Source organism: Scyliorhinus torazame, chromosome 11 (genome assembly GCF_047496885.1).
Source record: "Scyliorhinus torazame isolate Kashiwa2021f chromosome 11, sScyTor2.1, whole genome shotgun sequence".
Lineage (NCBI taxonomy): Eukaryota > Metazoa > Chordata > Chondrichthyes > Carcharhiniformes > Scyliorhinidae > Scyliorhinus > Scyliorhinus torazame.
This window is the reverse complement of record NC_092717.1, coordinates 139246052-139258118: the sequence shown is the minus strand read 5'-3', so window position 1 is coordinate 139258118 and position 12067 is coordinate 139246052. Positions and strand designations below refer to the sequence as shown.

The 12067-nt window shown below is 48.9% G+C and overlaps 1 protein-coding gene across 1 annotated transcript in view; it reads left to right on the top strand.

Moving 5' to 3' along the window:
- Positions 1–12067, top strand: part of LOC140385547 (chloride channel protein C-like) — a 209185-nt gene that overhangs the window by 89059 nt on the left and 108059 nt on the right. The window contains exons 9-10 of the mRNA XM_072467798.1: positions 6221–6360; positions 10280–10451. Of these exons, the coding sequence (XP_072323899.1) occupies positions 6221–6360; positions 10280–10451 (312 nt within the window). The remainder of the gene's footprint in view (positions 1–6220; positions 6361–10279; positions 10452–12067) is intronic.

Below are 12067 nucleotides of genomic sequence, written 5' to 3'. Positions count from 1 at the left end.
AATAGGCCTTTAATATAAAAATTATCAGGAATTTCATCCGACATGTTTTCTTATGGGAAAATAATTTTCGTTTAGCAGGTTTTTGTTTAGCACACTGTTTTTTAGGAACACTTTAGGAATGCTAAATAAGGCATAGCTGCACAGATTAAAATTTCAAAATTTGTCAGTGCTACCAAGCTTGAAGTAGTGGTGAACAGTGACGATGATACCAATCGACTGCAACGGAACATAGACAAGCAGAATGGTCAGACAAGTGGCAGAATTTTAAAAAGTGAAGTGTGAGGTGATGGATTTGGGCAGAATGAATAGCAAGAAACAATATGAACTCAATGGCACAGTTCTAAAGAGTGCGCAGGAACAGAGGGATCCCGGGGCTCCTGTCATTGATTTTTGAAGGTGGCAGAAGATATCGAGAGATTGGTTGAGCTTCGTAAATAGAGGGATTAAGTAGAAAAGCAGAGGAATTATGCAGAAACTTTCTAAAGCTCAGGTGACCAATTGTGGTCACTATACTTCAAAAAGAATAGGAAGGTCCTTGAGATGGTGGCGAGGTGGTTTATTAGAATGGTTCCAGGGATGAGGGCATTTATCTACAAGTTTAAATTGGAGAAGCTGGAGTTGTCCTCCTCAGAGTGAAGAAGATTGAGGGATGATTTACCAAGAGATGTACAAGATTATGACAGGTTTACATATAGGAGACGAAAAAAAACTGTTCCCATTGTCCAATTATAAAAGGACCAGGGGACACAAATGTAAGTTTTTGGGTGTAGCGCACAAAGACTCCGAGAGACGAATAGAGTGAAGTCGATGAGGCTTTATTAAGCGTGACTGTTCCCCCGCAGTTCAGTAGTAGACTGCCTGCGGGGGAGGACTCCAGGTACTTATACTCCGCCTTCAGGGCGGAGCTAGAGGTCAACGTCCAACCAGGACCCGGGATCTGTCAGCCAATGACATCATGGCTTCACAGTCCCACACGACCCCTAATGCATACTACCACATTCACCCCTTGTTAAAAATGAACCCGGCGGGGTGATGCTTCGCATGGTGGTAAGGGTTTACAAGGCTGGTCCTGGGAGGAAAACTTTCACATGGTATAACAGTATGTACAAGGTTTTTTTTTGTTTACAGTAATCGTCAGGAAAAGACAAAATGTTCTCGTTAAAAGTCCACATTGTACTGTTAGATCGACGCCACGAGTCGGTCGGGCGGTCTGGTCGTCCGTGTCGATCGCCTCGGCCCCGGTGGTGGTGGTGGTGCTTGTTTCGGTGTTGTCTTCTCCGGGAGCCTTACGGTTTCAGCTTGGGCTTCATTCCTGGTCGGGCCTGGGAGGAGGACTGATCCTCCTGGGAAGGGGGCGGTCGCGGGGTGCGGCGGTGGCAGGAAGGGGGGGTGTTGGGTGATTGGTGTCGGGGGGGCGTGTGTGTGTTGCCGGCGGGCGCCAGATCTCGCAGAGAGACCGTGTCCTGTCGGCCGTCGGGGTACTCCACGTAAGCGTACTGCGGGTTCGCGTGAAGGAGGTGAACCCTTTCGACCAACGGGTCCGACTTGTGCGCCCGCACGTGCTTTCGGAGCAAGATGGGTCCTGGGGCCGCCAGCCAGGTCGGCAGCGACGTTCCAGAGGAGGACTTCCTGGGAAAGACAAGGAGGCGCTCATGGGGCGTTTAGTTAGTGCTAGTACACAGTAGTGACCGGATGGAGTGGAGGGCGTCCGGAAGGACCTCCTGCCACCGTGAAACTGGGAGGTCCCTGGACCGTAGGGCCAGTAGGACGGTCTTCCAGACCGTGCTGTTCTCCCTCTCTACTTGCCCGTTCCCCCGGGGGTTGTAGCTGGTCGTCCTGCTCGAGGCTATCCCGTTGCTGAGCAGGAACTGGCGCAGCTCGTCATTCATGAAAGAGGACCCCCTGTCACTGTGGACGTATGCGGGGCAACCGAACAGTGTGAATATGGTGTTCAGGGCTTTAATGACTGTGGCCGCGGTCATGTCAGAACAGGGGATGGCGAATGGGAAGCGGGAGTACTCGTCCACCACATTAAGGAAGTATATGTTGCGGTCGGTGGAGGGGAGGGGTCCTTTGAAATCCAGACTAAGGTGTTCAAAGGGGCGGGAAGCCTTAATCAGGTGCGCACCATCCGGCCTGAAAAAATGCGGTTTGCACTCTGCGCAGATGTGGCAGTTCCTTGTGACTGTACGGACCTCCTCTAAGGAGTATGGGAGGTTGCGGGACTTGGTGAAGTGGTAAAACCGAGTGACCCCCGGGTGGCAGAGGTCCTCGTGGAGGGTTTGGAGGCGGTTAATTTGTGCGTTGGCACACGTGCCGCGGGATAGGGCATCGGAGGGCTCGTTCAGCTTTCCGGGATGATACAAGATCTCGTAGTTGAAGGTGGAGAGCTCGATCCTCCACCTTAAGATCTTGTCGTTTTTGATTTTGCCCCTCTGTGCATTATCGAACATGAAGGCTACCGACCGTTGGTCCGTGAGGAGAGTGAATCTCCTGCCGGCCAGGTAATGCCTCCAATGTCGCACAGCTTCCACTATGGCTTGGGCTTCCTTTTCCACTGAGGAGTGGCGGATTTCTGAAGCGTGGAGGGTTCGGGAGAAAAAGGCCACGGGTCTGCCCGCTTGGTTAAGGGTGGCCGCTAGAGCTACGTCGGAGGCGTCGCTCTCGACCTGGAAGGGGAGGGACTCGTCGATGGCGCACATCGTGGCCTTTGCGATATCCGCTTTGATGCGGCTGAAGGACTGGCAAGCCTCTGTCGACAGAGGGAAGGTCGTGGTCTGTATTAGGGGGCGGGCCTTGTCTGCGTACTGGGGGACCCACTGGGCGTAGTATGAAAAAAACCCCAGGCAGCGTTTCAGGGCTTTTGAGCAGTGCGGGAGGGGAAATTCCATGAGGGCGCGCATACGTTCGGGGTCGGGGCCTATTATCCCATTGCGCACTACGTAGCCCAGGATGGCTAGCCGGTTTGTGCTAAAGACGCACCTGTCCTCGTTGTACGTGAGGTTCAAGGCTTTAGCGGTCTGGAGGAATTTTTGGAGGTTGGTGTCGTGGTCCTGCTGATCGTGGCCGCAGATGGTTACATTGTCGAGATACGGGAACGTGGCCCGCAACCCGTGTTGATCAACCATTCGGTCCATCTCTCGTTGGAAGACCGAGACCCCGTTTGTGACGCCAAATGGGACCCTTAGGAAATGGTATAATCGCCCGTCTGCCTCGAAGGCTGTGTACTTGCGGTCACTTGGGCGGATGGGGAGCTGATGGTAGGCGGACTTGAGGTCCACGGTGGAGAAGACTTTATATTGGGCAATCCGATTGACCATGTCGGATATGCGGGGGAGAGGGTATGCGTCTAGTTGTGTGTACCTGTTGATGGTCTGGCTATAGTCTATGACCATCCTTTGCTTCTCCCCTGTCTTTACTACTACCACCTGTGCTCTCCAGGGACTATTGCTGGCCTGGATTATGCCTTCCTTTAGTAGCCGCTGGACTTCGGACCGAATGAAGGTCCGGTCCTGGGCGCTGTACCGTCTGCTCCTAGTGGCGACGGGTTTGCAATCCGGGATGAGGTTTGCAAACAAGGACGGGGGTTGCACCTTGAGGGTTGCGAGGCCGCAGATAGTGAGTGGGGGTATTGGGCCGCCGAATGTGAAGGTAAGGCTCTGTAGATTGCACTGGAAGTCTAATCCCAGTAATGTGGGGGCGCAGAGTTGGGGAAGGACGTAGAGCCTGTAGTTTTTGAACTCCCTCCCCTGCACCGTTAGGGTAACTATGCAGAAGCCTTTGATTTGTACGGAGTGGGATCCTGCAGCTAGGGAAATCTTTTGTGCGCTGGGATGGGTGGTCAAAGAACAGCGTCTTACCGTGTCGGGGTGGATAAAGCTCTCCGTGCTCCCGGAGTCGACTAGGCATGGTGTCTCGTGCCCGTTTATCAGCACCGTTGTCGTCGTCGTCTGGAGTGTCCGGGGCCGAGCTTGGTCCAGCGTTATTGAAGCGAGACGTGGTTGTAGTAGTTGAGCGTCTTCTTCGAACCCCGTGGAGCCGTCGACACTGGGGTCCGTTGTTGCCGTCCAAGATGGCGTCGGGGTTGAAAAAAATGGCTGCCCCATGCATCGCACATGGCTGGGGGGTCACAAGATGGCGGCGGGGGTGGACAAAATGGCCGCCCCCATGCGTCGTACAGGTCTGGGGTGGTCCAAGATGGCGGCGCCCTTCCTCCCCTCGTGGTGGCCGGGACCCAAAATGGCTGCGCCTGCGGGTCGCACATGGGGCGCTGGGGGGGTTGGGGAGCGTTAGGAACGCGCGGGGCTCCCTCATCTCTGGGGACAGCGGTGGTTGGGACCCAAATTGGTAGCGCCGGCGGGTCATACGTGGGGCGCGGGGGGGGGGTTTGGGGGGCGTTAGAGCCGCGCAGAACTCCCTCTTCTCCGGGGAGAGCGGTGGTCGGGACCCAAAGTGGTAGCGCCGGCGGGTCATACATGGGGCGCGGGGGAGGGGTTGGGGAGCGTAAGCGGCGTGCAGGGCTCTCTGTTCTCCCGGGACCGCGGTGGCCGGGACCCAGAGTGGCTGCGCCTGCGGGCCGTTCGTGGGGCGCAAGGGGGGTTGGGGAGCGTAAGCGAGGTGCAGGGCTCCCTGGTCTCCCGGGACAGCGGCGACCTCGCGGGACCGGCACACAACCGCGAAATGGCCCTTTTTCCCGCAGCTCTTGCAGATCGCTGCGCGGGCCGGGCAGCGCTGCCGGGGGTGTTTCGCCTGGCCGCAGAAATAGCAGCGGGCGCCCCCGGTGCGACTTGGTGTTTGGACCGCGCAAGCCTGTGGGGTGTCAGGGGGGGTGGTTGGTTTGTCGCGATGGGTACGTACGGAGCCCAATGGGCTGCCGCGCGGTCGGGGCCGTAGGCGCGGGTATTTCGCGCGGCCACGTCTAGGGAGGCTGCTAGGGCCCGTGCCTCTGAGAGTCCTAGCGACTCTTTTTCTAGAAGTCTTTGGCGGATTTGGGAGGAGTTCATACCTGCCACAAAAGCATCGCGCATTAGCATGTCCGTGTGTTCATTTGCGTTCACCGACGGGCAGCTGCAGGCTCGTCCCAAAATTAGTAGCGTGGCGTAGAATTCATCTATCGATTCTCCGGGACTTTGCCGTCTCGTTGCGAGTTGATAGCGAGCGTAGATCTGGTTTACTGGGCGGACATAGTGACTTTTTAGTGCTGCGAACGCCGTCTGGAAATCCTCTGCGTCTTCGATGAAAGAGAAAATCTCCGTGCTTAACCTCGAGTGCAGGACCTGTAGTTTTTGGTCTTCTGTGACCCGGCCGGTTGCCGTTCTGAGGTAGGCCTCAAAACAAGTCTGCCAGTGCTTGAAAGCTGCTGCCGCGTTCACTGCGTGGGGGCTGATCCTCAGGCATTCCGGGATGATCCTGAGCTCCATAGTCCTTTTTAGTCACGCTTAATAAATTGTAGCGCACAAAGACTCCGAGAGACGAATAGAGTGAAGTCGATGAGGCTTTATTAAGCGTGACTGTTTCCCCCGCAGTTCGGTAGTAGACTGCCTGCGGGGGAGGACTCCAGGTACTTATACTCCGCCTTCAGGGCGGAGCTAGAGGTCAACGTCCAACCAGGACCCGGGATCTGTCAGCCAATGACATTATGGCTTCACAGTCCCACATGACCCCTAATGCATACTACCACATTGGGCAAGAGCTCCAGTTCCAGTTTTCCATTTGGCAGTCAATGTTCTATTCTAGTTCTTCATAATCTATATTTTTCATCTTTCACATGGTAATCAAAGCTTTGTGATAGGTGTTGAATTATTAAGAAGTAGCATTTTGGAAGTGAGAGCTTGCCATTTTTCTAATTTGAAACCACTGGGCCATTCAAGATGGCAGCTAAATTCCTCTGGACAGAGATGATTGGCATCAATGAATAGGGAACATACAGTGAACATTGCTCCTAATTGTATTCATTAAAATGCCCAAATACAAATTTATTCTAAAATGGTATAAATTATTACTATAACAGAGTTGTCAATTCAATGCTGATTGTAGAATTCATAAAACACATGGAGGGAACGTTTACTTATTTCTGCGTCCCCTCATTTATATGATAAATTTCATTTGCAGCACCAATTAGCAAGTATTATTGATTTCTTTTCTATGTTTTCATTGTTTAATTATTGTTATATTTATTATGAGAAAATCAATTGATATTTTTCTCTGAATGGTTAAACAGATCATTTTACTACAACATCTCAACACAAGTTACTCAACTACTGAGTAATACAGAACATTTTAACTCCTACAACTGTCCACTGGGAACAACCTGGATCGGACCTGATGGTATAAAGCATTCAAATCGCACTTATAATCAAGGTAATGCTGAAACAAACTCCCCTGGAACTTTGGAGGGGATGGATATTCAGTTCAGCAGCAGGGATACTGATCAAATGAGTAGGGAATAATCCATGACATACCTGTCGTGCTTTGTAGATGGTGGAGCTGTTTTCAGGGATCAGGCTGTGAGAGACTTACATAGATACATACATAGAAGATAGGAGCAGGAGGAGGCTTTTAGGCCCTTCGAGCCTGCTCCGCCATTCATCACGATCGTGGCTAATCATCCAACTCAACAGCCTAATCCTGCTTTCTCCCCTTAGCCTTTGATCCCATTCTCCCCAAGTACTATATCTAGCCGCCTCTTGAATATTGTTGTGGAATACTGAGTCATTGTGAATCAGATTGACAAAGGTAGCTTAGAAGATGAGTATATTGAGTATTTTCAGCACAGTTTCTTTGAGCAACACGTTCTACAGCCAACCAGAATACAGGCTATACTAGACCCGGTAGTGTGCAATGAGACATGGGGCGCAATCCTCCGGCCATGCTGGGCTGGAAAAGAGGCTCACCGTGGCTCAGCGTGGCTGGTGAAAGCCAAGAGACCCCCTTCCTGGGATCTACTCTTCTCATAAAGCCTTGTGAGATTCAATGCAATCTCGTGAGACGTTGCAAGGGGAATACTGCCCACAGTGGGTGGGATCACGATTTAACAAATCTGCATACTGGAGCGAGGCAGTAAGCCTTACTCTAATGTGCAGATTCTCGAGGTACCTGAGGCTTTGGAATTCAACCCCCTTGCCTCAGAGACCTCGGGCGAGTGCTCTTTGGTATGGCCCCCACAAACAGGGATCAGACAGAATGGCACACGTGGGGATCTCCAAGGGGATCAGGGGCCCTCAGCTGAATGCACTTTGGGCAGGATGGTGCCCTGGTACTGATGATGCCACCTGTGTACCTTGACAGTGCCAGCCAATGTTGCATTCAGGCTGGGGGGAGGTGAGGAAGATGGGGATTGTTTTCGGGCCTCGAAGATCGGGATGCCATTTAAAAATGACATCGCAATCTCTCGCTACAATGGAGAGTTCCGGTGAGCGGAGCTCCCCATTGTAAACAACTCGGCCACACGTTCCCCGTTCAGGCCTATTTTTCAAAGCGTTGAATAGCCATGTGTTTCTCGGCACTGCGAGTGCCAGGGAACACGTGGTTAAATGCGCTCGCTCGGGGACTTTGTTCCCTTTTGGGAAGATCGTGCCCAATGTTAGTTAATTACCTCATAGTGAAGCCGCTGCTAAGTAGCAGTGATCATGATATGATTGAATTTCACATTCAGTTTGAGGGAGAGCAGAGTGGATCTAAGACTCATGTTTTAAACTTAAACAAGGGCAGGAAGATTATGAAGGCATGAAGACTAAAGTATACTGGGAAATTAGGATAAGGGATAGGTCTGTAGACAGACATTTGAGGAGATTTTTCAAAAATCTCAGCAAAGCACATTCCAGTGAGAAAGAAAGACTCTTAAGAGAAGGACAAACCCCTTGTGGCTAACTAAAGAAGTTGAAGATAGTATCAAATTTAAAGCAAAAGTGTGTAATTCTGCAAAGACTGGTGGCAGGTTAGAAAATTGAACAGAATATAAAGAATAGCAAAGAATGACTAAACGACTAAAAATGAGGAAAAAGTTAGCGTATTAGAGAAGACTAGCTAAAAATATAAAACATAGTAAGAGTTTTTACAGGTATTTAAAAAAGTAACAGAGTAAGTAAACATGGGTGTTGGTCCTCGGTCCTCTAGAGGGTGAGCCTGGGGGATTAATAATGAAAAAGAAGGAAATGGCGGATGAATTAAATAGATAATTTGCATCTATCTTCACTGAAATAATTGTGAATGAAGAGGTAAAAAGGAGGAAGGAATTTAAAACAATTACAATCACCAGGAAAAGGGTACTGAGAAAGTCCCCATGTCTTGAAAGAGTTCATCCGAAGGTATTATAAGAAGTGGCTACTGGGATAGTCAATGCATTGGGCGATTCTCCGTCCTGCAGCACCCGTTTTCCGGTGTGGCACGTCCCCGCGGGCAGCGGGATTTTCTGTCCCGGCAGCCGGCCGATGGGTTTTTCCATTGTGAGCAGCCTCACATTGAGTGCGCTTCCAGCGAAAAGGAGGATCACGCCGGTGGAGAATCCAGCTGATTTGATAGTTTTCCGTTTGCTACAGTTGTACAGGGTGTTTGTGAGGCCAAGGGCTGAATTCTCTGCAGCGCCGAGATTCACCGGCACTTTGTCGTTATTTTTAGCCTTGGGGTGTTTCTCTCCATCAAGGCCACGCTTAGGCTGATTTCCTGGACTGAACTTGCAGGACCAGCTCTTCCCATATTGGGGCGACATTTTGAATGGCTGTCCCGATCTCTATGCTCTCCCCCCCACCCCCCGCTTTCAGGAACCCCTCCCTTCACCCCGCCAACTTTCTTTGGCCCCTCCAACACCCCCCCTCACCCCTCTCTCATGGGCATGGCTTCCCTTCCCAGGGCCTGACCCCTGGCAGTGCCAAACTGGCACCTGGGCACTGCCAACATGGCACCCTGGCAGTGTCCCTGTCACCCTGCCAGAGTGGCACTGCCAAGGTGCCCAGTGACACTGTCAGGATGCCATGTGAGTACCAGAGTGCTACCCTGCCCTTTCCCCAACCACCCGGGAGTCTGTAATAGGCTGCAAGGCCCCTCCGAGGTGCCATCACGCCTGCCCCGCGCTTGTGGGAACCAGTGCTAAATGGTGCCCGGTTGAGGTCTTGCAGGTGCAGCCATTGACTCCTGGTCCCCGGGTGAAAGCGGCATCCGGGTATTTAGGTTCATTTAAATATCATTATCTGGATCACGCCGAGTGAGGGTAGGTGAAATGTGGAAGTGGGGCCACGACCAGTTCAGCCATGATCTTTCTCCCGCTCGTGTGAAGCTTAACTTGGTAGCCCAGATTGTTGATGGAAAGTTGAATTTCCTGATGTTGAAAGTCAGCTGGAGGTTGTTGGCCTTTTCAGTTGAGAAGCAATTGGACGTTACAAGGTTCCTTTTGTATAAATGAACTTTGATGGGTTAAATAACTCATCTATAATTGACTTGTGACCCTTGTGATGAGAATGAACATTTTTGATATAATAACATCATTTTTTCAGTGATACTGCAGCTATTTCTACCATAATTTTAATAATGAGATACACTGTGTAAGATTTATATGAAATATGACAGTCAAAAATAGCCACAAATATCAAGGACAAGTATAGATTTCATATCAGACCACTTACTCCTCATAATCTTTATTTAGCTATTCATTTTGTTTGCTGTCATGCATTCGTCCTTATTTTCTATTATTTTCAAACTGGTTTAGATAATTTACATGTTTTTGATTTATTAAGGAATTACCCCCTCTTTCTGTAATGTTTCTTTCTCCAGTTTTTAGTATTTCTTTTGAGCTCTAGGCTGATTCTTGCGTGCTGTACCAATCGAGTGCTGAAGTTTTGGAAGGGTAGCAATGGTTTTACAAATGGACATAAAACATCCCATAACGTGATTCAAAGATGAGAAGGGGAATTTGTCCAGTGTTTTAACTAATGTCTATCCCTCAAACAATACCACCAAAATCAGATAATTCTGGTTATTTACCCCATTGCTGTTGATGGGACTTTGCCACCAATTAGTTGAAGCCTTACAACAGTAATTACACTTTAGAAATACTCCACTGATTGTACATTAGCTCAAAGTTGGTCACCCTTGAAACATTAACTTTGTTTTTCCCTTCGCAGGTGCTACCTGACCTGTCAAATATCTCCAGCATTTTCTGTTTTTAAAAATGTTTTGTTACGTTAAAGCCATTATATAAATACGCTATTGATATTCTTTTATTTTAGATTGTCAGCATCAACAGTATTTTGCCTTTAACTTTCTAAACTGTTGTGTCTGCCTACAGCTGCTGTACTTCTGATTGAAAATGGCTATAATGGAATTGTGTATCTCTTCAGAAGAGGGACACATGAAGAATTTGGATATGCTGCTCTCTTCACAGCCCTTATTATTTACTACTTATTTTCTTGTTGGACAGCTGGTACTGCTATGGCATGTGGACTTGTCATACCAATGCTGTAAGAAGCCATTTTACTTCTGTGAATCTTTAATAGAAATATGCTTTCCAGTGTACTGTCTAATAAGGCCAACGAATTATTGACTGAGAAACCTATATTTTTAAGTTATTACTTTATTGCCAGTGAAAACCCAATTCTTTGAATCTCCATGAACTTAAGCTAATCAAAAACTCTGCTGCCTGTTTCCTAACTGCCACCAGGTCCCATTCATCCATTATCCCAGTGCAGTCTGGCCTACATTGGTTCCCAGTTAAGCAACGCCTCTATTTTAAAATTCTCACCTTGCTTTCAGATCCTTTCATGGCCTCATCCCTCTAGTTGAACAATCCTCCCATATGCCTTCACTCTTCCAGCTTGTTTCTACCTGTGTCAATCTCTGATACAGCTTGTCTCTATATGTGCCAATCTAATAATAAGAATAATAATAATCTTTATTATTGTCACAAGTAGGCTTACATTAACACTGCAATGAAGTTACTGTGAAAATCTCCTAGTCGTCACACTCCGGCACGTGTTCAGGTACACTGAAGGAGAATTCAGAATGTCCAATTCACCAACAGCATGTCTTTTGCGACTTGTGGGAGGAAACCGGAGCACCCGGAGGAAACCCACGCAGACACGGGAAGAACGTGCAGACTCTGCACAGACAGTGACCCAAGCCGGGAATCGAAGCTGGGACTTTGCCGCTGTGAAGCAACAGTGCTAATCACTGTGCTACTGTGCCGCCCTGATACAGCCTATCTTTCTTTACCTGTGTCAATCTCTGATACAGCTTAACATTACCTGTATCAATCTCTGATGCGGCCTGCCTTTACCTGTGTCAAACTGATACAACCTGTCTTTACCTGTATCAATTTCTGATGTAGCCTTCGTTTACCTGTGCCAATCTCTGATACAATGTGGAGATGCCGGCGTTGGACTGAGGTGAGCACAGTAATAAATCTTACAACACCAAGTTAAAGTCCAACAGGTTTGTTTCGAATCACTAGCTTTCAGACCACAGCTCCTTCCTCAGGTGAATGCAGAGGTGGGTTCCAGAAACATATATATAGACAAGGTCAAAGATGCAAGACGATACTTTGAATGCATGTCTTTGCAGGTAATTAAGTCTTTACAGGTCCAGAGGTCTCTCCAGTTGCTCGGTCTGATAAAGGAGCTGTGCTCCGAAAGCTAGTGATTGGAAACAAACTGGTTGATCTCTGATACAACCTATCTTTACCTGTCAATCTGATTCAGCTGTCTTTATATGTCACAGCCTCTCTTTTATTTTGTGGTTATATTAGCTTCTTACTCTAGAATGGTCTTGTTGAAAATGCATTTATTTACATCCCAACTATTTACAAATGTTACAAGATCGAGGCATAGCTGGAGCTAATCTCTAAAATGCTTCACACTCATTTCCTCTCAGTGAATGACATCACCATGATCCTTATGTACATGCTCAGTAACTATTATTCACTAACCCTTTACTCCACACATCTCCCATGCTCACTTTTCCTACAAATCGTTAACTTCATCTACTATTTACTGTTTCCATCCAACTCCTACGTACCCTCACCCGTCCCCAACACCAAGTCATTTTCGTCAAAGGTGTCAATCTCCAACACTGTTCTCAG